Below are 25523 nucleotides of genomic sequence, written 5' to 3' on the forward strand. Positions count from 1 at the left end.
CACCGCCGATGAGGCACACCGAGTTAACCACTTTTGTGACAGTATATCCAGAATCGCCAAATCCTTCAGAGCACTTAAAGGCACTTGGAGCTGGCCTTTTGTGTCCCCAGATTGAATTACATTGATCATAGTACTTGTGTTTGCTGGTTGTCTCCGCATTTCACTGTAAAATCCCTAAAGGTCTTATGACCTATCCAAGGTGGATAGATTGTAAATAAACGCACAAGTTACACATGCTGCGACTCAATGTAAGACTTGATCTTTTTCTATTGACTCCTTTTGGTTCTTCCAACTTTAGTCAATGATCGTTTTCTTCTTTTCAAATAGGCCATTAATCTCAGTCTCATCTAAACGTTATCTTGTTTTTTGTAGCTTGAGATAACACAGCATATTCATATTGGCGCTGGTGCCGTACTATATATTACCCCGATCAAGGAACTTCAGCTGGTTTTCATCTTAGTTCTCTGCTTAATCGTCAAGTAGTCGCTTTAATTCTGGTACCATATCTTCAATAAAGCCATTTCTCCATTCCATTGCTTTTTTGGAATAGTCGTGTTAGTATGGAATTAGAAAAGAAAGAGGAGCATTCTACGGTCATTTGGGAAGACCTCCATCATTCAGAACTAAACGTCAAAAAGCTATATGCTTTGCTCAAACTGCGCTGTGAGGTTTTCATCGTAGAACAAAACTGCCCGTACTTGGATGTGGATGGCCTTGATTTAATCGGGGAGAATCGACACATTCTCGGTTGGGATGAAAACGAGTTGGTAGCGTGCACAAGAATACTCAAAAGTGCGGACGGAACAAGGCCAGTTGTCATCGGTCGAGTAATTGTAAGCGAAGCATTTCGTGGAGAAAAACTGGGCCAACGTCTGATGGAGCAGACGGTGGCATCCTGCATAAAACACTGGCCAGACAAGGCTATTTATCTGGGAGCGCAAACCCGTTTGCAAGCCTTCTACGCACGCTTTGGTTTTACTCAAGTGACCGATGCCTACGACGAAGATGGCATTTCTCACATCGGAATGAGGCGTGAGGCAAATTAGGCCTAGATGTTACCGACATTTGTTCCTTAGCGAATAATTAAACTTCGCCTTTACATCCTGAAAGCTAAAATGGTCTCTTAAGATTCAAAAATATGTAATATTATTAATCTTAAACCTCTATCAGTCAGTACAAGACTCCAAGTGATAGTGGGTGAACACAATCTCAAAATTAGTTCTCTCACGACAGATAAAATAACCATAGAATATAAATTTCGAGTACGTGGTCAGCTATTTATAAAGAGTGCCCATGCCAACCGTGATCTGAGGAGTCTTTCTCCTCCAAAAGAGAATTACAAAGAACGAGAATGTGGCTGGAAGAGATCACTGTCCAAAAGCAGCTAAAGATTTAGTTGCTGTCTCACCAGCAGATGCCGGGTTTACGCCTGTCACAATTTTCCCATCCACGACAACAAACGATTCCCAAGGATCTTTTGGCTGCACATAACAACCGCCATTGATCTTGGCAATTTGCTTCACCGTTTTCATTCCTTTTTCCTCCATAAGTTTATCAACTTTCATTATTACCTCTCCCTCATCTGTAAAACCAGTCAATTTCCTGTCTTTGATTAATAATTCACCATCTAGCTTTTTCAAGCCATCAAAGATGACTGGTCCGTGACAAACTGCGGCTACGACTCCGCCATGGGCATAAATCTCTGCAGCTAATCTATGTACTTCAGGATCACGACCAAGGTCATAGGCAGCACCGTGGCCTCCGGCAGCAAAAACAATATCGTAGTCTTTACTATTGACCTCACTTGCCTTCTTTACCTGTTTTACAGCTTTCCCAAACCCAGAACTTGAATCTTCCAATATTTCCTTCTCCTTACCACTGAGGAAATCCGGTGCCAATGAGTGTTCATCCCAACCAAAAGTGCCTGTCTCCGAAACAAAGTCCACTTCGGCCCCCTGTTTGACAAAGACCTGGTATGGATGCAAGGCTTCCATTGCAAAGACACCTGTCTTTGCTCCGTCTGGGTAAAATGGTTCGTTGTAGCTCGATAAAACAATCAGTACCTTTGTCATATTATCAATGTCGATTTGAGTTATAGACTAGATGATTCAATTGACCACCCAGCAAGCATCTGGGTATTTTATATATTACTGCCAATTACTGAACTGACGTATTATTGCTATTTCGTTAATGCGCACTATTGCTGAAGAACCTTATTCAGCCGTACTTACGTGATTTCCCTTATGTGAAATGTCGCGAAGGAAGGCGAACAAAATGCTTCATCAAGTTAATTGACCAAATGGCGTATCGACGATAATTTCGCTCACCAGATTAGGGTTCGGCGACTATGAGGTACGAACAGCCGGGGAAGGAAGAGCACACAGTATGCTGACAAAAAGAACAAAGCACGAGTGTCCACTGGTGCTAGCTCAATGGAATTCGTTGCACTAACAGCACTAACGAATGCAAAGAACTTCAATTTAGGGATAAAGAAGTTTGATTTCTTCCTGGAACGATATAGTCGTCAAAATATTAACCATGACATGGGAGGTATTGCTGTAGAGAACCAACACCATACTGGATGGAAGTTTTCTTGTTGAGGAATGCCTCTAACTAATCACATCCTGCCTGATTCAAAGAAGGGCCTAGACGATGGATTATCCCTCTTAAGAATCATTGTCTGTGCCTTCAATCAAGAAGATAATGCAATTCCAACGCACGAAAGAATTATTGCACATACAATGACAAACGCGACCCAAAGATCTCCGTTGCCTTGGTAAAAAACTAATCAATAAAATAGAAGAAACTGGTGTGCTTCTCACTGAGGCCCACAAATGCCATTTTTTGGCAAGAAGTGTGCGAAGGAAGGATATAACCCTCCAAATAACTTGAATTCCGGGAAAATAGAAGAAAATATGATGTGTGTTTTCAAATACCGGCCATCCCTGAGATCCAAAGAGTCCATCACCTTTAACAGCAATGCTGAGGGAAACGAGAGGTTTGTCGCTTCATCTAAAAAGTAGATTGGACAATTGTTAAAGATGAACCCTGGGATAACAATAAAGTTGTGAATGTAGAGCGCGAAAATTCAAAGATGAAATGATGAGCAAATACCTGGAGAATACACTACAACAAAGGAGAACGTCACGGATCTTTCAAAGAGAAATGCCGCATGTGAAGCATTTCCTGGAACTGTAAAGTATATTCATCTAATGAGAACTATAGATCTTTTGGTGGTACTTCAGAATTATGTTCGAGGCACGAAAAAGCGAACCTGATCAATTTCGTCATAGGCGGCTTGAGCGTTCTGTAATCTGGGGGGGATGCCATCGACTTTCATCTTCGCATTTAGAGTCCCAAGCACTCGCTTTCTTTCAAGGCTTGACATTAGAATCCCTGGGACTTCGCTCTGTTTGCTCCAAGGTACGCCATTACTTAATGTATTTCTATTTGATTAAAAATGTAACATGAACTGCCTGAAAAACCTGCGTTCCTTTGAGCAATCTCGAGGTTTGTTAACAACAATAGATGCGGCTGCTGTTGGCCGAGTCGCTTGCTTAACTTACTAAGTCGCCTGTATGCTATCAAAACTCAGGCTGTAAAATGAACGCCGAGGCGTATCTCGATTTCATAGTACGCAACGCGGATCATGGTAGTGTGTAAAACTTATGTACGAAGCACCACATCTTGGAACGAGTAGCTAACGCTTCATCTCTCGGTCGGCAGATAACAAAATTATGTTAAGGAGTCAACTCAAGTACGATGACATCCACTTCATAGCTTTTACTCATGACTGTATCTTCACTATCATGGTGACTTTCGCGTATCAGCGCGCGTCGGCATTAAATGATAAGAAGGCCCGACTTCTGTCTGAAACCAGACAATAATACAAGATACAAAAGGGATAGAGAATGGATGGACTAGATCAATTTCAGGTTCTGGGGATCTACACTTAATCACCACCAGTTATTGTTGACTGAAAGAGCACAAAAAATGAGTGCCATATCATCTCAAAATCCTGAAAAGCAGACCTACGGATTGCGAAAACCGAAAGCTGCTTATTTTCCCCAGCCTGGATCGAAGCTGTATGCTGACAAGGACTTATATCAAAAGATCGCAAATAGTAAGAAGCGCCTAGTCAAGACCTACCTGATCCAACCAAGAAGTGCGCTAGCGGTAGAAATTCCAGCTAAAAGCATATTTCGGCTGACAACACCTGAGGGTCCCCAGGTCGGCGATCTGAACATTTGGAATCGGCATAATCCAAGAGAACGATTCTGGGCTGCCCGTACAAGACAGTTACACAGTGCCCATGTTTCAACTTATGACAGATTGTGGTCGAATTTGCCATATTTGAGGCCTTTGGTCACCATCATTGGCGATACTTTGGGTGGGAGACACGATGAATGGGGAGGCAGAGTTCACGACACTCTAGGAACTAGATACGATCCCTATGTGGACAAACTAATCAGCGGCGAAGACAATGATTTCCACTGTCACTCGAATCTAACCCGGGCTGTGCTCCCCTACGGTCTCACAGAATTCGATGTTCATGATGTACTTAATGTATTTCAAGTTACTGGACTCAATGAGTACGATCAATACTTCATGGAAGCCTGTCCTTCTGAAAAGACAGACTTCTTTGAATGTTTTGCCGAGCAGGATCTGTTGGTAGCTCTTTCCGCTTGTCCTGGAGGCGATCTGTCTAATTGGGACTGGGGTGAAGACAAAGACAAAGTCGATCAAATGGGCATGATAGATACTTGCAGACGGCTTCAAATTGAGGTTTACCAACTTGAAGATCCCGAAACAGCTTTGCAGGGCTGGGAAGAGCCTCAATTTCCAAAATATCGTGGGAACCATGGATTGAAAATATCTTCAAGCCAAGAGTAAGCGTAAAGCTAGTACCGGAAATCCCACAGCATAGACATGTCAGTAGGTGATTCTGATTGATGAGTGATTGTTATGCCTCCAAAACTGCATTAGCAAGAATTTCAGGATCGCTGATGAGGTAACTAGCCAGTAGAATAGAAGTTGCAGACGTTTATATCGCTGTAGCTTCCCTCTCTTCACCTATAATTTTAAAGAGCAACCGCTTTCCAAAAGCTCAAATACATGAAAATAAGAATTTCACTTCTTGATATAACTATAGATTTCAACATGACCTTCTCAGCTATGTTTAATGCCATGTTTGGGCAAATTTCGTATCTGATCTTTGTGTCATCTTAAACCTCCGTTTTACCGAGCAAATCAAGCTGATAACATGAGAGCGATCACTAGACTATATGAGCATAGATAGCAACAAAGAAGGAGCATCGTCATTTATTATTCAGCTTTAGAAGCTACAGAAGGTATCACTTCATTTTGAGGGGGGCAGACAGATTCTCTCATCTTTGAGAAATCGGCCATCACGTACTTCCTATATTCAGCCTTTTTCTCAGATGAAAGAGACGCAAGACTGCCTTTCGCCATGCCATGGCTCAGCTGAAAAATCAATATTCTTATCACTGTAGAGCTTGAATTGATCTTGCCAGCAATACATGACTCGGGAACCATGGGCTTGAATACCTCTGGCCTCTAATTCTCGTACCCTAGAGCCCAAAAATCTTCATGACTTCATGAAGATTCTAAAGGATAAGTTCATTATTCCATTCCTGATGTAAGGCCAATCTTCCCCCTTTCTTCAAAACTCCTTTCGCTTCCTCTAAGAGCTGGTTGTCAGATATAGTGATTATGAGATACAGCAGGAAAAAATCAACGTTTCACAAATAAGCGGAAAGCTCCTGATCTGCCCTGTTTCTCCTTACTTTTAATAGAAGTGGCCTTTGTGGGAATTACTTTAAATAATATGGATCATGGAGAAGACTTGGCTGAGTGATTGCCACTCAACGAATACCATTGGCTTACGTAGATGATATCAATCGTTTAGTTGCAAACAATTGGTTCTCATTCCTGACCATCGGGCACTTTAAGAGAAGGGTGCTACCCAGCTGCTTGAAATCATCCGGGCAGAGCCATTGTCCACAAGACCCAATAACGTACAGGCAAATTGCTTGCGAGGTACTTGCGATTCAACGGGTGGTGCTAGACGATGAGCAGTACAAGAAGCTAGGAACTAGAACCAAATGCAACTCGTATCGCTCATAGTATAAAACATCCTTCGTAGATCCAGTGTGCTTTCTTTTTACTCATGATTCAGTAAAAAAAACCTTCATGACGCTGTCTGTTCCAAGTAGGGTGGGTTTGAAAATGTGATATGGGTGATTGTTGCCGCAGTGTCTGCATGGCATGGAAAATAGTTCCTTGTTAAAACATTCAGCAGAATAGATTTAATTTCATGTAGACTAATGGGTCTCCGTGAAAAGAGCAATAAATAAAATTTCTTCAATACTTCTCGTGTTGGGAGAAGCATTGATACGCAAAAACGTGGTAAGGGAAGGTCATAGGATGGCATTAGCTTCGCTTGCTATCGAAGACCATGGCACATATAGCACATAGCAGTAGAAATGCTAGCTTTCACGGGTCACACTACACGGTAACTGTCGTGCTTAACACGAGACTGTCACATCAGCGAACTCTCAACAGACAACCATTGGTGTCATCCATTTTGCTAGTATATAGAAATGCATGCCAACCCATCAAATGCTTGTGACAGCCTCTTCGAATATGAAATGAACGTTAGTGTCAGTTGATCCCATCTTTTCTTTCCATGCTCTCCATCTCTGATTTCGCCGTCCCTTCAATACTAGTATCTTGCCTTTCCAGCTTAGTGGAATAGCCCTTCATAATTAAAGCTTTTGTCGACTTTCTGGAGTACTCTACTTGTCCGCCATGGAATCTCAATGCCTTCTATTTCGGTCTCTATTTTGTTGTGCCATTGAATCCTCTAAATTTCTATCTTTTACCATTAAGGTTATTCATGGTAGGATACCATATTGCTTCTTATTTCAGCCATTGGTTTAGAACTAAACCCATTAGTTTACAGCTCGGAAAGCCATAATTCTTTGTCAGGATATCCCCAGCCTCCACTTTAACACCCTTCCTGCTCTATGAGCTTTGTTACGGTTAGTCTGCATACAATCGCTTCAGGCTCCCATGATTAATACAGTTACACTTTGTAGCCGCCGTTCGATTCCTCTGGGCGCCAAAAAACCTCTGAAACTGCCTTGGGCGGTGCTTTCATGAGTAAACTGAATATCGCAAAGTTGGTCGTGTGCTTGACTAGACGTACAGTTCTCCTCAATTGATAGTGCTACTTCCTCTCTCCATGACTAAAAGCAAACTTGTCATTGTAACTGTCCGGCATGCTAGCTGACTTGATTAACGGACTTCAAGGATACTCACTTAGCATTTTGAGAAAACTGAATCTTCGCACTGCTGTTCTTCAAGACATCAAACTTTCAGAAGCCTATTCACGTAAAGACCACTCGGAATTGGCCATCTATTCATCGCGCTTCCACAGACCCATCCTGTTCTGATGAGCATATCTTAGCCACATCTGCATTACACATCATTCTGCCCTATCAGCAGCCTTCCTCTTCGTTGACCCATTCCCTAAAGAAAGTTGTTTGATTTTCGTTCTTCGCTTGATGAAAGTCCATGCAAGTATGCATCAACTAGATATACAACACTTGAAAGTATAAAAATCAAAGATGGAGAATGAAATAAGAGTGAGAGAAGCTCATAGATTATAAGCATACGATTACAATTTAACATGAAGTTCAACACATAGCATGAATCAAACAAACTCTTTGATCATCTTTACAATCTACTTTCTATCATCTGCAGTCTTCATCCAGTGTGAGATCGACCTGATATCTTCGACCTACTCAAAGAGATATTATATCCTGGACTTCAGCCGTGCACTGGAGGATATGTCCAAAGATCGTTGAAAGTATAGGCTCAATTATCAAATCCTTCCAGACATAGTCAAAACTGCTTACGTGTGTGCGCGCGACGGTAGTATTGATTGCGCAATAGTTGTCAGCCAGAGAATGTTTTACCTGGAGTTAAGTTTGGTTGTTCAACCCAGAGTAACAACTACTAAATCTTCAAGCAACCGAATTTGTTTTCGAATATTCTTTCGCTATATCGATCTCCTACTCGGAACAACGAAAGTTAGTAGCAGCATCTTTCAAATGCGCCCATCACTAAATCCAACACAAAGCCCCAGTTCCAATTTCAAGAGCTTCTTGACAAAACAAAGTGCTTTAGGAGCAGCGCACTTACCGGATACAATCACCGCATAAAAACTTAGATGATTGCTTGAGTTCCACTTTTTGGTTCCTCCAAAAAGAATTGAGGGCCCTTGGGTCAATTCAATGCATCTTTGAAATGTTGAAATATAAAAATCTATTTGGTATACAGTCGAAAGAAGTGGCGTAACCCTAACTAATTGAACAAAAAACCAAGCTTTTATCCCACGGGTATCCGAACTTAAGCAAGCGAGCACTTTTCGTCAACTTTTCCTTTCTCAAAGTCTGCAACATTCTACAACGTTGTGTTGGCAATAGCATTGAGAGCTTCCGAAGTGAAAAAAGCCTGATGCCCAGTACAGAGAACATTGGGGAAAGCGGTCAATCTCTGGAACAAGGCGTCTTTAACAATATAGTTTGAGAGATTCCTGAAGAATAGGTCCTTCTCATCCTCATAAACATCCATCGCCAAAGCCCCGAGGTACTCATTTTCAATGGCCTCCACTAAGGCTTCAGGATCGGTCAGGCCTCCTCTACTAGTGTTGACAAGGATGGCGCCCTTTTTGAACAGCTTGATAGTCTTCTTGTTGGTGATGTGATGTGTTTCCTCGGTCATAGGGCAATGTAAGCACACGATATCCGACTCCTTCAAAAGATCTTCAAATTTTAGGTAGGGAATCCCCATCTTTTCAACTTCAGGATTCTTTTTAACGTCTGAAGCTACGACTTTACAACCAAAACCTTGCTTGAAGGCTTTGGCGACAAGGGAGCCAATGCGGCCGGTGCCAACAATTCCAACTACTTTGCCATGAAGATCTCTTCCTAATAGGCCCTCGAGACTAAAGTTGTCCAATCTCACTCTCATCCAAGCACGGTTGATTTTCCTATTGACGGCAAGCAACAATCCCACTGTGTACTCAGCAACAGCATAGGGCGAATAAGCTGGAACTCGAGCTACCGCAATGTTGTTCTTCTTCGCAGCTGCTAAGTCGATATTATTAAAACCAGCACAACGCAAAGTAATCAATTTGACATTCTGATCCTTGAGAGTCGATATAGTTTCGGAATCTACATTATCATTGACGAAAACACACACAGCATCGCAGCCTTTTGCCATAGCTGCGGTATCCTTACTCAGCGCCTCATTCAAAAAAACAATATTGTGGTTATACTGTTTGTTGGCCTCCAAAATGGTATTCTTATCATAAGATTGAGAACTGAAAACTGTCAATTTCATTGTATGTCGCTTTGAATGTTGTTTTTTTGGTGTGCCTGTCGCTGCTTGAAATTTACAATGAAGCAAGAGATGGCGAGTTGAGAAGCTGTGGTTTATATTTCTGGTTTTATACTTCAAGTGAGAGCATTTGATCATTCAATGGAGTGCCATGTTGCGCAGTTCTCAAAAAGAAGTTTTGCTGTTCCTAACGCAGTTGTAGCGCTATCAACGCTAAATGTGCCAAGTTTTTCTCACCGCGCCAAGCCAAAAATTAGTCGTCGCTGCTGCCACGGTAACGGGTCTTCCCCACGAAAAGTGGGATTTTTTTTACCGCTTAGCTATAATTGAGCTATCGAGCTATTGCACACTCGAGAGCTTCGCCAGCTTGACAGAAATAATCAGGCGGTTTGAGAAAATGCGTCATATTTTAAAGTTTGCTCTAAGAGACGGATTCGTGGGATGCTAGTGAAGCCATGGATGCACGAACCAAACATGCGACATTGATCAAAAACGATCCTACAGCAAGCGGCCGAAAAACGGCTTAGCGTAAGAGGTTTCATAGGGCGGATTTCCGACACTCAAGACGTCAAAATAAAGCTTTTTTCGCAACGCATGTAGCAATAGGAATGATTTGACCGTTAACGAAGTATTGAGAGTTCAGACTCGTTTACTTCCTGCATTGTATTATTGTTGTAGAGAGCCATCATCGAGGTCTGAACTGATTTGGGCATTGCGCAAACTCATTGGTCAAAAGCGTGGGGTGGAAACATGGGATTTTTCTCGAAGGCTTCCTGCAGGTTGACATTAAAGATGCCAAGATTTTTTACCAACCGCGGTGAAGACGTTGGTTGCCATGGAAACTGGTGGGATAGGCCATTGCTACGTCAACACTAGAAAGACGTACGATGGACGTAGGGTAAGAGCTAGCTTACAATAGAGTTACCTTCTCTATTCGCTGCTACTCCTATTCTCTTCTCTCAAGGCCTAGAGAGTAATAGGATGTCAAAGGTATGAAAGGGTATAAAAAGGCGATGTCTTGAGATATAACTCTTACTTAGCTTCACTTCAGTAGCTAAGATTAAGCAAGAAAAGAGAATATGTCTACTAGAAAGGATTTGAAACCGGTCAAGATTGCTGTTGTCGGAGTTGGCAGCGTCGGGTCTACAACCGCATACACGCTGCTACTCAGTGGTATGGCAGCCGACATCATTCTGATTGATATTAATAAAGATAAAGCTGTGGGAGAATTTATGGACTTGAATCACGCATCGCCCTTATCTTCTGAGATCCAAGTCAGGGTTGGAACTTACGAGGATTGTGCCGACTGCGCCATTGTCATCGTCACCGGTGGTGCTAATCAAAAGCCTGGACAAAGCAGAATGGATTTAGTCTCTAAGAACGCCAAGATAATGGAGGACATAATCCCCCAAATTGCCAAGAACGCGCCCAACACCATTTTGTTGCTTGCCACCAACCCGGTGGACGTGTTGACGCTAATCGCTTACAAATTGTCAGGATTCCCTCCACAGCGTGTCATTGGATCAGGGACTCTTCTAGATTCGGTTCGGTTAAGATACAACTTGGGAAGGTACTTCGACGTTTCATCCGGAAGTGTTGACGCCTTTATCGTTGGTGAACATGGCGATAGCGAGGTTGCTGCTTGGTCGCTGGCATCAATTGCAGGAATGAGACTAGCGGACTACTGCGAGCAGTCTGGCATGAAATTTGATAAGGCTGCTTTGCACAAGATCTATGAGGAGACGCGTGATGCCGCCAGCAACATCATCAAGCGCAAAGGTTACACCGCTTACGGTATAGCCGAAGGTCTCACTTATATAGTGAGCGCCATTTTGAAAGACGAAGGCGCTTTGCTTACTGTTTCTACTGTTGGTGAGTATTATGGCATCAAAGATGTCGCACTTAGCGTTCCCGCCAAAGTAGGCCGCAACGGTGCACATCATGTCGCGAAACTTCTCCTCCAAGATGAGGAAATCAAAGAGATTCAGAAGTCAGCAGAAAGCATCAAGGCCGCTTGCAAGAAAGTTGGCTACGACTGAAAATAATGCGATACCCAAATCTCGTATAGTTCTAGAATTTTAGTTAATAAGAATACCGTCTTTAAAAATAGCGTTTCCAAAACAAACTACATGCACCTTCATGGTAAAAAAAAGGCTTGGCATTTGCTCGGAGTATTTAGTGCCAAGGAACATTTTTGCATCGTACCTCACCCCTTGCAACCTGCCACTTCAGCGTGGGATGCCAATACAGTAGAAATTCAGCTACCTGAAAACGGTATTACAGTTGCCAATGACGAGGAGCTTATTGCTGCAGATACTGACAGTTAGAGTAGGTGGCACCATTAGGAACCGAGCGTGGGCATCGTAATTCTGGTCTGATTCCCTTTCGTGGGTGAGCCCAGACGCTCTTGTTCTCGAAGTGAATTGCTATGGCAAACACGATCGATGGATGGGATCAGTGGGCAGTTTGTCTTCGCCATGACTGATCAATGGGCAGTGGTAAAGCAGCCTTCAGAAAATTACTATATAAAGAGCTCAATATCCCGAATAATGCCTAGTGTTCATGAATTGAAGCCACACTCCTAAGACAATAAATCAGACATTCATACTTAAATTTCAATCACAAATGACAACAACAGTTGGAAGTTATCTCGCTACAAGGCTTTCTGAAGTGGGCATCGAAAATCATTTCGTGGTTCCCGGGGACTATAATTTGGCACTTTTAGACAAATTACAGGCACACCCTAAGCTGGAAGAGGTGAATTGCTCCAATGAATTAAACTGCTCCTTTGCCGCCGAGGGATACGCCAGATCGAAAGGTGTGGCTGCAGTTGTTGTCACATTCAGCGTTGGCGCTTTCTCCGCTTTCAATGGTATCGGTAGTGCTTACGGTGAGAACCTCCCTGTGATCTTGATCGCAGGCTCTCCCAACACGAACGATTCGATCGATCACAATCTTCTTCACCACACCATTGGTACTCACAACTTTGATTACGAATTCGAAATGGCCAAAAAGATTACCTGTGCTGCTGTGCAAATCAAGCACGCAAAAGATGCACCAAGTCTGATTGACTTTGCAATCAGGGAGTGCCTAGCTAAGAAAAAACCCTGTTACATTGAAGTTCCCACCAACATGTCCACGCAGTCGTGTGCTTTGCCAGGTCCAATTGAGGGAGTGTTGTATCAATCGCCCAGTGAGCCAAAGACCTTGACCGCAGCTGTAGACGCCGCTAACAAGCTTATTGGAAGTCGTTTGAAACCAACATTGTTGGCAGGACCAAAGTTGAAGTCAGCAGGTGCAGAAAAGGCGTTTTTGAGATTAGCTGAAGCGTTGGGCTGCGCAGTGGCAGTCCTACCGGCAGCAAAATCTCTCTTCCCCGAAGACCATCCACAATATGCCGGCGTTTACTGGGGCAATGTCAGCACCAAAAAGGCAGATGCCATCCTACAGTGGTCCGATCTGACCATATGCGCCGGATGTGTGTTCACTGATTACAGTACAACTGGTTGGACTTCCCTTCAACCAGCTACTCACAGAATAGAGGTTGACTCTGACAATGTCAAATTTCCAGACCACTATTACGGGCACATCAAGCTTGCAGACTTCTTAGATGCTTTAGCCAAAAAAGTTTCTAAAAATGACAAAAGTGTGGTCGAATATCAGCGTTTGCGTCCGGTACCTCCAGCCATTAAGGCTGCAGAACCTTCTGCTGCCATAACCAGACAAGAGATGGCACGTCAAATTCAGGGAATCATAAACTCTAAGACGACATTGTTTGCTGAAACTGGTGATTCTTGGTTTAACGGCGTTCAAATGGATCTTCCCAAGGGTGCCAAATTTGAGGTCGAAATGCAGTGGGGCCATATCGGCTGGTCGGTTCCAGCTTGCTTCGGGTACTCGGTGGGTGCGCCAGACAGAGAGATTGTCACCATGGTCGGAGATGGCTCCTTCCAAATGACGGTTCAGGAGGTTGCCCAGATGATTCGTTTGAAACAGCCCATTCTGATTTTCTTGATCAATAACTATGGCTACACTATCGAGGTGGAAATTCACGATGGACCATACAATAACATCAAGAACTGGAACTATGCAGCCCTAATGGAGGCATTCAACGCAAACGACGGGCATGGCAAAGGCTTTCAAGTGAAAACAGGCGCTGAGCTAGCGGAAGCCATTAAGAAGGCCAAAAGTAACACTAGGGGTCCTACTTTGATTGAGATTCAGATCAATAGGGATGACTGTACCAATGAGCTCATTTCTTGGGGTCACTATGTCGCTCTGGCCAACGCTAGACCTCCAATCACTTGATCAAAATCTGAACATGATTTCAAACGCTCTCTGCTCATGTTTTCGTCATTTTTTTCATTTCTAAATTCTCGTCAGTAGATTAATTAGATACCTGTAACGAAGTTTATAGCCTTTTTCTTAACTTGTTAAGCCACCAATTAAAATATTTCAGTAACATTGCTGGGGACCCTATTTGAAGGAAACAAAAACTATCATGGCCCGAACATTACTTGCTCCACCTTCCTTTGTGTATTGGCGCTTCTTATTTCCTCTTCTGCCTCTTAAGTTGATTTTCAGTCCCATTGTCAAGCTTATTTCGAACATGGCTCACCAGACTTAACATATGATATGGGAAGAGACGAGATCAAAGACATACAAATGAGACATTGTGGAAGCCATTTGATGTGGTTTAGGGTGAAGGAAGAGAACTGCTTTCCAGTATACGACTACTACACAACTGATCTCAAGTCTTAGAGCACTCTTTTATTCGAAGTTTGGTTGATTTTTGAAAAATTTTGGATCGTTACGATGCTGGTGTTCGCAGCGTGGAATAACCCAGCCTGATCATCGTCATGGCAGTCAGATACACGCGTTCAGTCTGAGTCGTGGCCTCCGAGATCCACATCGATAATAGTCAAGATGATTTAATTGATAAAAGTCCATTGTGTAGTGGCCCAGATCGCTAATTTAAAACCTTCGCTGACGTAGCAAATGTTCGAGCGACATCGACTATGTGTAACTGTCGAGTTATCGTATTGCTGTCGCTTCTTTAAAGAATATCGCTGCCAGAAATGGAATTGCTGACGCGCAGTACCAGTCTACTAGCCATATGTAACAGAATTCTTGCTCACCCAAACGCCACAGGCTCAAAATGCTCCCAAATCGTCCTCAGGATGATTATATCTCCTGACTGACATCACTTATATAAGTGTTTCACCTGATATTAGACTAATCAAAACAAGTGAGCAGAGGACCACTTTGTGTAATGAAAAAACTGCAGCTCCATTTTCGGATGTAGTAGGTCCCGTAAGATTGCCAGCACCGTTTGCAGCCCCTTCCAGCCTACCGCAATTGTAGATGTCTCTATCGTCCATACCCGCATTTAGTGTAACGCCGCCGTTATTGCCACAAGTGACATTATACATTGTGGAATTCATGTTTTTCCTGATACAACGACTTTGGAGATTGGAAAGTGAAAAAATAGAGGATGCAGTCTTTCGATCATTCCAGTGAGAAACCAACCACCAGATATTTATACTTTTTATTTCAGAGTGACCACTTTTTTTTGCAACAACATCAGATCCTTTGCACCTCGTTGTTCAACATAATAGCGTGCCGTAGTGTTGAAGCTAGCCGACCAACATTTTCGCATATTAGCCGCCCATTTTCAAACTAGTAAAGTCTTAGAACTTCTACCTGCAGATCCTGCAGGCCTTCCCATGGCGACGTCAAATTTTTACGTTTGTTGAAATTAAACGCGAGGCGAGACGAAGCTTTTTTCACCTATTATGATATCTATGACCGGATTAGTACCTAGGACAACAAAGTATCGCACCTGCATATATTCTCCATGAGAAATGTCGGAACCAAAGAGGAAGTATTAACCGGAAATGGAATGATGTGGGACGTAAATTGTGTAGGAGTCGGCTCAAACCCTGAGTGCATTTTTCGAATTGTCTATTAATTCGATGATGATTGGAGGAAGGCTGGTTAACTGTAGTGTAATTCAAGAAAGCACAAATCAAAGGCTTTCTTTAATAAAATTTATTGGTAAGAAAAGGCAAAGGTCGTCCAAACTTGCCGTTGTTCAACTCAGGGACACATACGAAGAGCGGTTTCCACAAGAAAAGGTGACGAACTCAAGAGCTCAAGCCAGCAACTTTTCCGGAATGCTTTGCAGAGGCTTACGCGAAGGATACGCACAATAATTCCGCTTTCGCGGTGCAAGAACCGCCAAAATGTTTTCATATTACAGTCGCTCTTAAGACATACCATACTGCAGAAGCATTATCACGGCCTGACAAAAGTAAATACGGGTTAGATCTGTTGACCGCCTATTTTTTGGCACCATCCGACTTCACATTCTGAGATAGGATCACCTTAGAATCGAAATTTATATTGGGCTAGAGTAGAAGTGTCTCTTGTCCGGTCTTGGCCAATCGCCAACTCGAAGCGGATACTGAGTATAAAGTAGATGCTAGATCAAACACAATTCCTGCATTAGTCAAATGAAAGCAGTGAATTGTTTTCCCTTTGTTTTCTCTAAATCTTTGGTGATCTGACAATTTCTAATTCATGAGCTGGGATGGGGCCACAATTTGGGCAGGGCATTTTTTAGCTATGCATTATTCATCTAATATTGACTCAGCTTTCTCATCTGTTGAACACCCTGTGTGATGGCGATCAATACCATTCACTTCTTCGAGATTTTATCACAGTTGAAATCACTACATATTGTTTCAGTCGTGGCCCCCAGAGCTATTTTTAATCTTACCATGATAGCCGAAATCTCGGTTTGGGTACCTACACCTACGCTAGAAATAATAGTGAAAAAGTGTGCCAGTTTTATCATTTCAGGTGATTCCCTTCTCGCCAGTGGAGTTCTCTTCAAACTTTGAGTCGCTTGCGGAACGGTCTTCAGTCTTTTGGCAGATTTAACAGTAGGATGAGTGGGAACATTATCTTGTCAGCCTTTATGGCACCAATGAGTTGCGTATTTGTCACACGAACGGACAATTGCATGGTAGTGGGAATAATATGAGTACTGCTTTCAGCATTTGTCTTTCAAAAAGTGAATACGATATACTTCCTGGATTGCAGCTTCATTGCGCATCTCTACATTACTTCGCTGACCTTCAATTAATTGGTGGAGCAGAATTCTGTGATCCCGTCGGTTCTATGAATTTGTAACGATTTTTATGTGTAGCGAACAGAAACTGTCGAGGCCAATATTGGCCCCAACACTTGAACTACAGTAATCAATACCGCCCGGCTAAATCCGAGAGGGACTTACAACGTAGCTATGTGGACCCAATTGTGAAGGGTCCGGTTTGATTCGGCTCAGATCATACTTATAATCTTGCACACGTCTCCAGCTTGATGCAAAAAACTCCGGCAATAGCCAGTGTTTGTTTGGGTAGACGACTATGTATGACAATTTTCTTCGAAAATTTTTAACTTCAGCGATTATACTGGCTTGACGAGCTCATTGACAACAGCTTTAACGAGGTCGGGCATCCCTTCTTACCCTGGCCCGCTGGATGATGGAACCATTTTGTCCTTGTCAAGCTTGAGCTACTTAAAGGCAATATCGGTAACCATAATTACGTAAAGCGTCCACTGAGTTGGCTGCCCTTGCCGGCTGCATATTCATAATCATAGGTTTCTTTAAGGTTGTTTTTCTTTGACAACATGAATCTAAGATCTTCGACTGCAAAGATACAGAGAACCATCGACAGCACTTTTCTTTCTTCTCTTTAGCTTTTCGAAGATCGATTGAGGTCTTCTTTTCTTAATCCAAGAGTCATATTTTTACGAGGTCAATTTGATCGTGTCTCTCTGAAGTTATTGGACCCCCAGGCATATCGCATCCAAACTAACCAATTCACTCATAGGTATATGCAAATCATTGAAACTTTTTTCGATTATACTCAGTATTGCTAAAAACACCATGGCAACTTTAAGCGAGATTTCTTGTTTGCGCCAAGCCAAAAAATTGCATTGGCACAAGTCTTGCCTAATTCTCGCTAAAAGAAAAGAAGTTTTGAACGTGCAAGATCCCCCGCGTTGAAGAGAGGTTACGAAAAACTCTGAATTTGCTATAGATAAGTGCTATTTTCGTATTCATGAACTGTATAGATGCTTTGGCAGGACCCATGATGGGTCTTGGCCCCTTCGTACGTTAATACGTTGTAAGTCCCTCGAGGATTCACCTAGGCGCCTCGTTATCTCTTGCCCCCACATTCATTCTTTTATTTTTTTGTTCATTTTTTTCTTTTCATGCCTGAACTCCTATACTCTGTCAATTAGGCTGCTCGAGCAAGATGTTTTCGGGCTGACATTGTAAAAGAGCTAGGAGAACTCGACCACTGTTGGTTGTTTTCCGGTTGTTAAAATGATTGAGTGCTAAAATAACATAACAATAGTACAATCAGTATGACAGGTTCTGAAGAACAGGATGGCATTCGTTTGAACAATATAAGTATTCAAAACTGGCATGTCCCAGACGTTGAAGTTCCTACGTATGATAGAAAAGCTTTGAAAGAAGGGATTGTCCACTTAGGTGTGGGTGGATTTCATAGATCTCATATGGCGCTTTACATTCATCGGCTGTTGCAGGAACATGATGCCAAAGACTGGTCAATCTGTGGAGTTGGTTTGATCAAACCAGATGCTCGTATGCGTGATGCGCTACAAAGTCAGGATTGCTTGTACACGCTGATGGAACGTGGTATAGATGAATCGGTTACTCAGATTATCGGGTCAATTACTTCGTACCTGTACGCGCCTGAAAATCCTAGAGCGGTGATCGAGAAAATGGCAAGCCAAGACACAAGAATTGTGTCTTTAACAGTTACTGAAAGTGGTTACTATCACAGTGAAGCAACGGCTTCCTTGCAATCTGATGACCCAGCGATTCAAAACGACCTGAAGAACTCAAGCAGCCCACAAACCATCTATGGCTATTTATATGAGGCTTTGTTAATTCGTTATGAAAGAGGGCTTACTCCATTCACCATTATGTCCTGTGATAATATGCCGGACAATGGTAACACTTTGAAGTCGATGCTTATTGCTTTCGCTAAATTGAAAGATTCCGATTTTGCAGCTTGGATAGAGAAATGTATTGCTGCACCTAACTCTATGGTCGATCGTGTGACTCCGCAAACGACAGAGAAGGACCGCATTTATCTCTCCAAGATCTTGGGTATTAAGGACAATTGCCCCGTCGTCTGTGAGCCATTCTCTCAGTGGGTTCTCGAAGATAACTTCTCGCAAGGTGCACCGGACTGGGGAAAGGTTGGGGTCCAAGTTGTTGCCGATGTGGGGCCTTACGAATTGATGAAGTTGCGCTTGCTGAATGGAACGCATTCTGCAATGGGTTATTTGGGTTTTCTGGCGGGGTATCAGTATATTCATGAGGCAATTACAGATCCACTCATCAATAAATACATTCGAACCATGAATCACGAGGAAGTGATACCTTTGTTACCAAAGATCAAAGGTATAGACTTTGGCGAGTACTCTCACACTGTTCTGGAAAGATTCTCGAATCCGGCTATCAAAGATCAAGTCTCACGTATCTGTTTAATGGGTTCTGGTAAGATGCCCAAGTATGTTCTGCCCTCAATTACTGAACAACTAGCTAAAGCCGATGGAAAATATGAGCTTTTAACTCTGGGTGTTGCAGGTTGGTTCAGATACTTGACGGGTTACGATATGGTTGGAAAAGAGTTTGAGATCCAAGACGTCATGGCATCGACCTTGATCCAGGCAGCAAGAGAAGGTGGCCGCAACCCTCAGCCTTTGTTGAACATCAAAACCCTTTTTGACGCAGACCTGAGAGATAACAAGGAATTTGTGCAAAAGTTGACCGAAGCACTAGAGTATGTTTCCGATAAGGGACCTTTAGAGGCGATTAATCACTATTTGAGAGACTATCAAGACTGAATTCTCTTGCCTTGACATTTTATCTGGATGTTCTTTGATGAACATTCAGATATAGGTTATTTGGTACAAAAATTTAGATGGCATAGGTTTGTAAACTAGCATTTTCAATAAATATTCTAATTCAAAAATATGATCGCACGGTTGTTTTCCTGAATCGGAGTCAGCCCTTTTATGTGAAGTTTGTTTAAGCAGCAGCTTCCTCGTTTTAGTCTTTTAAGAAATGATCTTTTAAGGTTCTGAAATCTGCTTCAGAGAGGTGCAGTATAGAGGTGATCTTGGAATCCACGACAAAAGGTGCCTATTAAATGTGCTTATTGTAGTTTATGTACCTTTCACATTGCTGCTAAAAAGAATGGGCCACTTATAGTTAACAACACGAATCTCAATACTTCAAAGAATAAAATGAACAGTGCGGTACGCTACATCGATAAGAAGGATCGATATCGACTTAGCCTGTGTGAACGTAACGGCAAAGCAAGGGCGGCTCATACGGGCATTCGGTAATAAATCGCTTTCAAATGCTGTTGCGGCATAGATAAATACAAACACTTTTTCAGAGCTTGTACTGATGATAACTTTAGTGTATTCCCAGGATCTTTTGAAAGTCTTCGAATTGATTAATGTTTAGTTCGGAAAATTACATATTAATGAAAGTGGGCCAAAAATGACCAGAAAATAACAGAGATTTCTTTGACTAAGCTCAAGGTTGTCAATATAGTTGTCCAGCAAGATAGTTAACCTAATTACCAGATTATCGGCCATTTCATTTAGCATTTGTGAGAATATAAAAACTTTGCAGTGCTGTTTTTCAAAATTAGAGGAGCCTGTTCGAATGTTAGCCACTCGGGGTTATCCATCTATTCATTGTGCCTCAGTACAACATAAGCATATCCTAATCATAGCAGATAAAAAATTATTCTTGCCCTGTCAGCGGTATTATCCTCGCCGTTGTGCCATCTTCAGAAGTAACTTTAATCTGGAGTTGCTGTACAACTGATAACACAAACGTACCACATACAATTGCCGCATACAAAGCTCCCCCACTTCAATTTGAATCTTTCTAAGAGGTGATAAAATTTCTCTGCGTAGCTAATTTACGATTATTCATAACTCCCACAGAATATTAAGTAGGCAGCTGGTCATCAGATGAAGATTTATAAATTTAGGAGAATGGTGCGTAGAATGGATGCGTTGGTCCGATGCACTCTTTAGTCTCTACAGTAACAATTAATAGCTAAAATCCTAAACTTTATATCCTTTATATCAATAGCTCGCTCTACCTCTCGATTCGTACGGAAAAAATGCAGATATTACTCCGGCTAGAATGAAAAGGGCTCCACTAACAAAGATTGGAGCTGAAGTGGCCAAATTGGCATACATCCCAATGATTGGAGAAAATATCCCCAGAACACGATTTGCCGATGCAGCGAGACCGACACCTGTGCCTCTCACTCTGGTAGGGAATATTTCAGGAGTATACCCATATAATACCCCATACATTATATTTGAAACAATATTGAATCCACAATTCCATCCCAAATATGAATTACTGGATTTTGCAGTGGTCGAACCAAACAAAATTACCCCAGTAATTATCATGGATAAAGAGAGACTACCTTTTCTCCCCAATTTCGATTCAACGCAAATACCGCCAATAATAGCTCCAGGTATACCCATCACTGCTATAATCAAGCTGTTTCTATAGGTCAAGGCAACACTCAATGAAGCATTCGCATTTCCTCTTTCCGAAAGGTAAGTTGGCAAAAAAGCATTATAAAGTGGGAACGCAAGACCAATTATCGCCCAAACAAATATTACCAACGAAGAAGAATACGCCTGTTTTCTAGAACCGAACACCTGCTTGATGTGCTCTAACTTGTATTTCGCCAGTTTATTTTTGATAATCTGCCTTCCAGAAAGTAACCCATCTTCTTTGACTTCAACATTGTCTGGTCTCGGATACCGTGCATCTATCTCTTTCAAATCATCAAGCGTGATGCTGGTCTCTTTACCGTTGATTTTTGCAATTTGATGTAATGTGATAATTGCAGCCTCATCATCACCTCTTGACATATGGAATCTAGGAGACTCAAGGACCCTGAATGCCAACCGAATCCCAAATAGTAAAAAGGTTAGACCTCCCATTGCAAATAAAAAATACCTCCAACCCCAGTTACAGCTCTTGCGAACAATTTCGGTTTCGCAAGAATAATTTGTAATTAAAGCCCAAGAAAGTAAGTTTGTAACGATTTGACCAAATGCCCAAAATATACTCAATACCGTTAACAAATAATTGTATTTGGAAGGTATGTTTTCAATGAAAATAGCTGAATCAACAGGAAGATTCCCCCCTACTCCAAAACTCCAAAGTGCTGCGAATACACCCAACGCTGCAAAATTAGGCGATGACCCCGCCACAATAGCCCAGACCGCTGTCCATAAGAACGTAATATTAAAGGCCCATTTTCTCCCAGTGACATCCGATGATAGAGACCAAAACAAAGCTCCTGCTAACAATCCCAAATTTTGTGCCAAGGGAATAAACGGAGTCCTGCCTTCGCTTGGCGGATGAACTCCATCGACTTCTAGTAGTCGTGGCAGGATCAAACTAGTCGCAACCGGCCAGGCGTTGTCTGCAAACCATCCAAACCCTGCCACTATAAACAGTCCGATCTGATATTTTCCGAATCCAATTTCATCAATTGCCCTAGATATAATCTTTGATTTTTCTAGATATGCCTGTTCAAAACCGGACCCATCATACATGTCACTTCCAGATGAACTGGTCGGGTAGATAACGTCGCTCTCAATCACCAAGGGCACCTTGGAGTTCTTCTTATCATTACTTCGCACATTTATTTCTGCTGACATTTTTTAGCCTGATAATCTTGAACAATGTCTAAGCTGACAGTGTTCTCAGTACACTTTAGTGCTATTCAATTCACCTTCTTCTTATAAAGAACTTCTTCATGCCATGTCGATCGATATAGAGCTCTTAGAGCAACTATTCTGTTTCGAGGTTGAAAGAAGTCTTAAGGGACGTCCTCTGTACTGTGCATATTGTGTCTCGCCTCGCCTCTAAGTATTATGCGTCATTTAGATTAACAATAGAAGCGCAGCGCGTGGCCAGTTCCGCCATATGAACAGATACTGCAGTTGATTAGTAAACAGTTGGGGCAAGAGTCAAGGGGGCCTCTCCTCATTGGTAAACATATTGCATAACTATGAACTAAACAGTTGAATAATTATTCTATATTCTAGTATACTTTCATTTTTCGATGCTCTCGACATAGTTATCTTAAGGTTCAAAGGATATGATTGTACATTCTCATGTATCATGAATTTATATTCTTCAACTTTCTAGTTCACAAACCAGTCTTTAACCTTTTTCACGCCTTCTCTATCATCCTTTCCACTACCTTCAGCTTTTGCATCGGATTTACTTTTCCTGCAGTCCTTGAAAGATGATCTTTTGTTTGTCCGTTTGTACCGTGGGAGTTTTTCCATCACATTTAAATTTAGCACTGAGTGCGAAATCATAGTCTCAATTTACGTCCCTTCGATTGACTTGGATAACTCTAATCCACTAGCTCTAACCATCACTTATTAAAATTTAATTGTAATGGCGGGTGACTTCTTTAATGATAGATGTTGCGTAGTGTTTAAATGCTTGCATCATAACTCAAGGCTCACCAACTAGAATTGTACGAAATTTAAAGCCACACGGGTTTTGGCTTGAAATATATAGCTTCCATATTTTTCCTAGCACACTATCGTTATCATGTTGCCATTATTATTGGCCCTTCTCCTTCTAATCTCAGCTTTAGCGAATACCGATCCTGTCTTCAACACCATCAGAGCTGGCATCCTAGGAGGTGTATGGTCATGCTTGAGAAACAGCGAGCGTGAATGGAATCGAAAAAGCAATGGAAATTGGATTAGAGTGATTTGGTTGGGGATGTTAGCGCAAGATATTAATGAAATGGTCAGACAAGTATTTAATGTTCGTGAAAGTTGCCCTAGCTTCGGACATGATACTGACCTGACCTGCCAGGGTTTCATTCGAAATAGCAAGATTGCTCTGATAACCGTTGTTACGATGGTCGTAATTGGATACCTTAATGATTGGGGGAGGACTGGAACTAATGAGGAAAGATCTGGTCAACAGCTGCAATAGTCTGCCGGGACTTCTCAGCTCAAAAGGGTATAGTAGGCAAGGTTCATTCGGAGTTGCAGTGTTTTTACGGCAGATGAAGCTAGGTTTGCTTTGATTGTATATAAATCGAAATGGTCGATCTGAAGCGTTAAAAACTATGGCGCCAAGTGTTATTGTTGCTAAGGCTGTTGCATACTGTAGCCAGTAGTAACATAGTAGTAGATGCGTGTTTTGATTCGCGTTCTAACCAACTCCGAAGCATGAAGTCCTAGTTATACTGATGTGATTCTATCGGTCTTTATATACAAACATATTGCTCACAAGCTACACATTCGATGGCAAGTGATAGATATTCCATTTCTCTTCCTCTGGGAGAATCAATTCATGGGCTCACCATTAGCCTGAAACTTTCGCAACTAAGTTAACCTAGCTGCGTTATTAGTCCCTTGTGGTTGAATCGGTGCTTACCCTGGTTTGCGGTTGAATAGCTACTTCAGTCGCTGAAACCGTTTCGTTACGTGCATCTCGCCTAAAGCTTGCATGAATGCTGGGGCCTGTCGATTGGAACTTGCTCAATTCCTCGTAAGCCTTATCACCCAGTAATGCGATTACCACACCCAAGACCACCAGTGGCGTCATCCTCTCTTTGCCTAATGTGGTGAAAAGGTAGTTGGTTGATGCCACTAGAGCACCGACTGCAAAAGCTGCACCCTTGACATCCTCAGAAAACTGATGTCTTAGCAGCCTATGCTCACTCCAGTACTTCTCGCAGCCTCTTATAACAGATCCAACCAAGGTAGTTGCAGCGTAAAAAAGTGTTCCCCAAGCCACCGATATGACCCAATGATTAACGTCTTTTTCTAGTGATTCAGATATCTGTTGGTTTCCATCAATTGTTGGGATATCCTTCTTTTTGGAGTTGGCATAAACAACCACCGCAAGTACAGATAAAACTAAAACATTCACCAAGGGAAAAGTTGCCGACACATGCAAATTGTTCAATGATCGGGGAATAACAAAGAGATATTAACTCTCGATGTCGATTCTCGCATATTCGTACTGTTGACAGGGGGACTTTTCCAATTGTTCACGTTATAAAGAATACTCAAAAAAAAAACCAGCCAGCAGAAAAGCCAAAAGAAAATCTCAGAACAAAGCTTTGGCTCACTTAAAACTACTCTGACTGATAATTTCCCTTCAAGATTCAAAAGGTGAAAATGCGACGCTCGTAGGACTATGTAATTTCGAGGATTCTTAAAGGCATTCGTAGTAGTAGCATCCACAACACTTTTGCTTATGCATGGAAATTGCCTATATCTACTCCCTTGCTACATCTCTTCAATTTTACTCAAGTGAGATGATTAACGTGCTCATTTTAATATGCTTCTATCAACACAAATCATAATTCATTTACCATTTTGAAAAAGATAGAACAATATATAAAATGCAAATAAAACTAGTGAAGGTTTGTAATGACCCTTATTGACCAGAAGTAGGTAAATCAACTTCATCAGGCAAGACTTGAATGCATCCCGAATGCTATTAGCGCAGTCGTCACTGTATGTGTTTACATCATTGCAAATCAGAAATGCACGACGTATTTGGATTGAATTATCTAAAACACCACCATCCTCTGCTACAAAGGCCCCCCACCATACAACCCGAATCCAAACTGGTTTCGCGACATTATAATGAGCGTAAACGCCTTGCGCAACCAAAATAATGGAACTATACAATGGAAACACCTGCTTACTCTGCTGTGGTTCGACGAATACCTGCTTTGAAATGCCAGTAGCTGGATCATGACTATATCCAGGAGAAAAAACAAAAACGAGACAAACGCTTAAGATGAAGGCGAGTCTCATCCTGAGTAAGCTAGTTGAACCTCTATTAAAGACTTAGCTTTGATGTTAAACTAATCCGGCTTTTGTGACCATTTTCAAGATTCGAGTTCCACATTTCGATAAAAGGTTCTGAAGGA

At 42.1% G+C, this 25523-nt stretch overlaps 9 protein-coding genes across 9 annotated transcripts; 5 read left to right on the forward strand and 4 right to left on the reverse strand.

Annotated features, from left to right (window-relative positions):
• Positions 1-560: 560 nt before the first annotated feature.
• Positions 561-1046, forward strand: TDEL0F00100 (uncharacterized protein; the record flags this gene model as incomplete). The annotated part of the gene is made up of 1 exon (XM_003681984.1): positions 561-1046. The coding sequence occupies one exon, from the start codon at positions 561-563 to the stop codon at positions 1044-1046; it is 486 nt and encodes a 161-aa protein (XP_003682032.1).
• A 321-nt stretch (positions 1047-1367) lies between these two features.
• Positions 1368-2072, reverse strand: HSP31 (glutathione-independent methylglyoxalase; the record flags this gene model as incomplete). Its single annotated transcript, XM_003681985.1, has 1 exon — positions 1368-2072. One exon carries the CDS (start codon positions 2070-2072, stop codon positions 1368-1370), a length of 705 nt encoding a protein of 234 aa, XP_003682033.1.
• A 1921-nt stretch (positions 2073-3993) lies between these two features.
• Positions 3994-4893, forward strand: TDEL0F00120 (urea carboxylase-associated family protein; the record flags this gene model as incomplete). Its single annotated transcript, XM_003681986.1, has 1 exon — positions 3994-4893. The coding sequence occupies one exon, from the start codon at positions 3994-3996 to the stop codon at positions 4891-4893; it is 900 nt and encodes a 299-aa protein (XP_003682034.1).
• Positions 4894-8490: 3597 nt separating this feature from the next.
• Positions 8491-9567, reverse strand: TDEL0F00130 (2-hydroxyacid dehydrogenase; the record flags this gene model as incomplete). Its single annotated transcript, XM_003681987.1, has 1 exon — positions 8491-9567. One exon carries the CDS (start codon positions 9565-9567, stop codon positions 8491-8493), a length of 1077 nt encoding a protein of 358 aa, XP_003682035.1.
• A 941-nt stretch (positions 9568-10508) lies between these two features.
• TDEL0F00140 (L-lactate dehydrogenase) lies at positions 10509-11468 on the forward strand (the record flags this gene model as incomplete). The annotated part of the gene is made up of 1 exon (XM_003681988.1): positions 10509-11468. The coding sequence occupies one exon, from the start codon at positions 10509-10511 to the stop codon at positions 11466-11468; it is 960 nt and encodes a 319-aa protein (XP_003682036.1).
• A 586-nt stretch (positions 11469-12054) lies between these two features.
• TDEL0F00150 (alpha-keto acid decarboxylase family protein) lies at positions 12055-13737 on the forward strand (the record flags this gene model as incomplete). Its single annotated transcript, XM_003681989.1, has 1 exon — positions 12055-13737. One exon carries the CDS (start codon positions 12055-12057, stop codon positions 13735-13737), a length of 1683 nt encoding a protein of 560 aa, XP_003682037.1.
• Positions 13738-17871: 4134 nt separating this feature from the next.
• TDEL0F00160 (mannitol dehydrogenase family protein) lies at positions 17872-19386 on the forward strand (the record flags this gene model as incomplete). Its single annotated transcript, XM_003681990.1, has 1 exon — positions 17872-19386. The coding sequence occupies one exon, from the start codon at positions 17872-17874 to the stop codon at positions 19384-19386; it is 1515 nt and encodes a 504-aa protein (XP_003682038.1).
• Positions 19387-20649: 1263 nt separating this feature from the next.
• TDEL0F00170 (MFS transporter) lies at positions 20650-22257 on the reverse strand (the record flags this gene model as incomplete). Its single annotated transcript, XM_003681991.1, has 1 exon — positions 20650-22257. The coding sequence occupies one exon, from the start codon at positions 22255-22257 to the stop codon at positions 20650-20652; it is 1608 nt and encodes a 535-aa protein (XP_003682039.1).
• A 2691-nt stretch (positions 22258-24948) lies between these two features.
• Positions 24949-25407, reverse strand: TDEL0F00180 (uncharacterized protein; the record flags this gene model as incomplete). The annotated part of the gene is made up of 1 exon (XM_003681992.1): positions 24949-25407. The coding sequence occupies one exon, from the start codon at positions 25405-25407 to the stop codon at positions 24949-24951; it is 459 nt and encodes a 152-aa protein (XP_003682040.1).
• Positions 25408-25523: the final 116 nt, after the last annotated feature.

Source organism: Torulaspora delbrueckii, chromosome 6, assembly GCF_000243375.1.
Source record: "Torulaspora delbrueckii CBS 1146 chromosome 6, complete genome".
Taxonomy (NCBI): domain Eukaryota; kingdom Fungi; phylum Ascomycota; class Saccharomycetes; order Saccharomycetales; family Saccharomycetaceae; genus Torulaspora; species Torulaspora delbrueckii.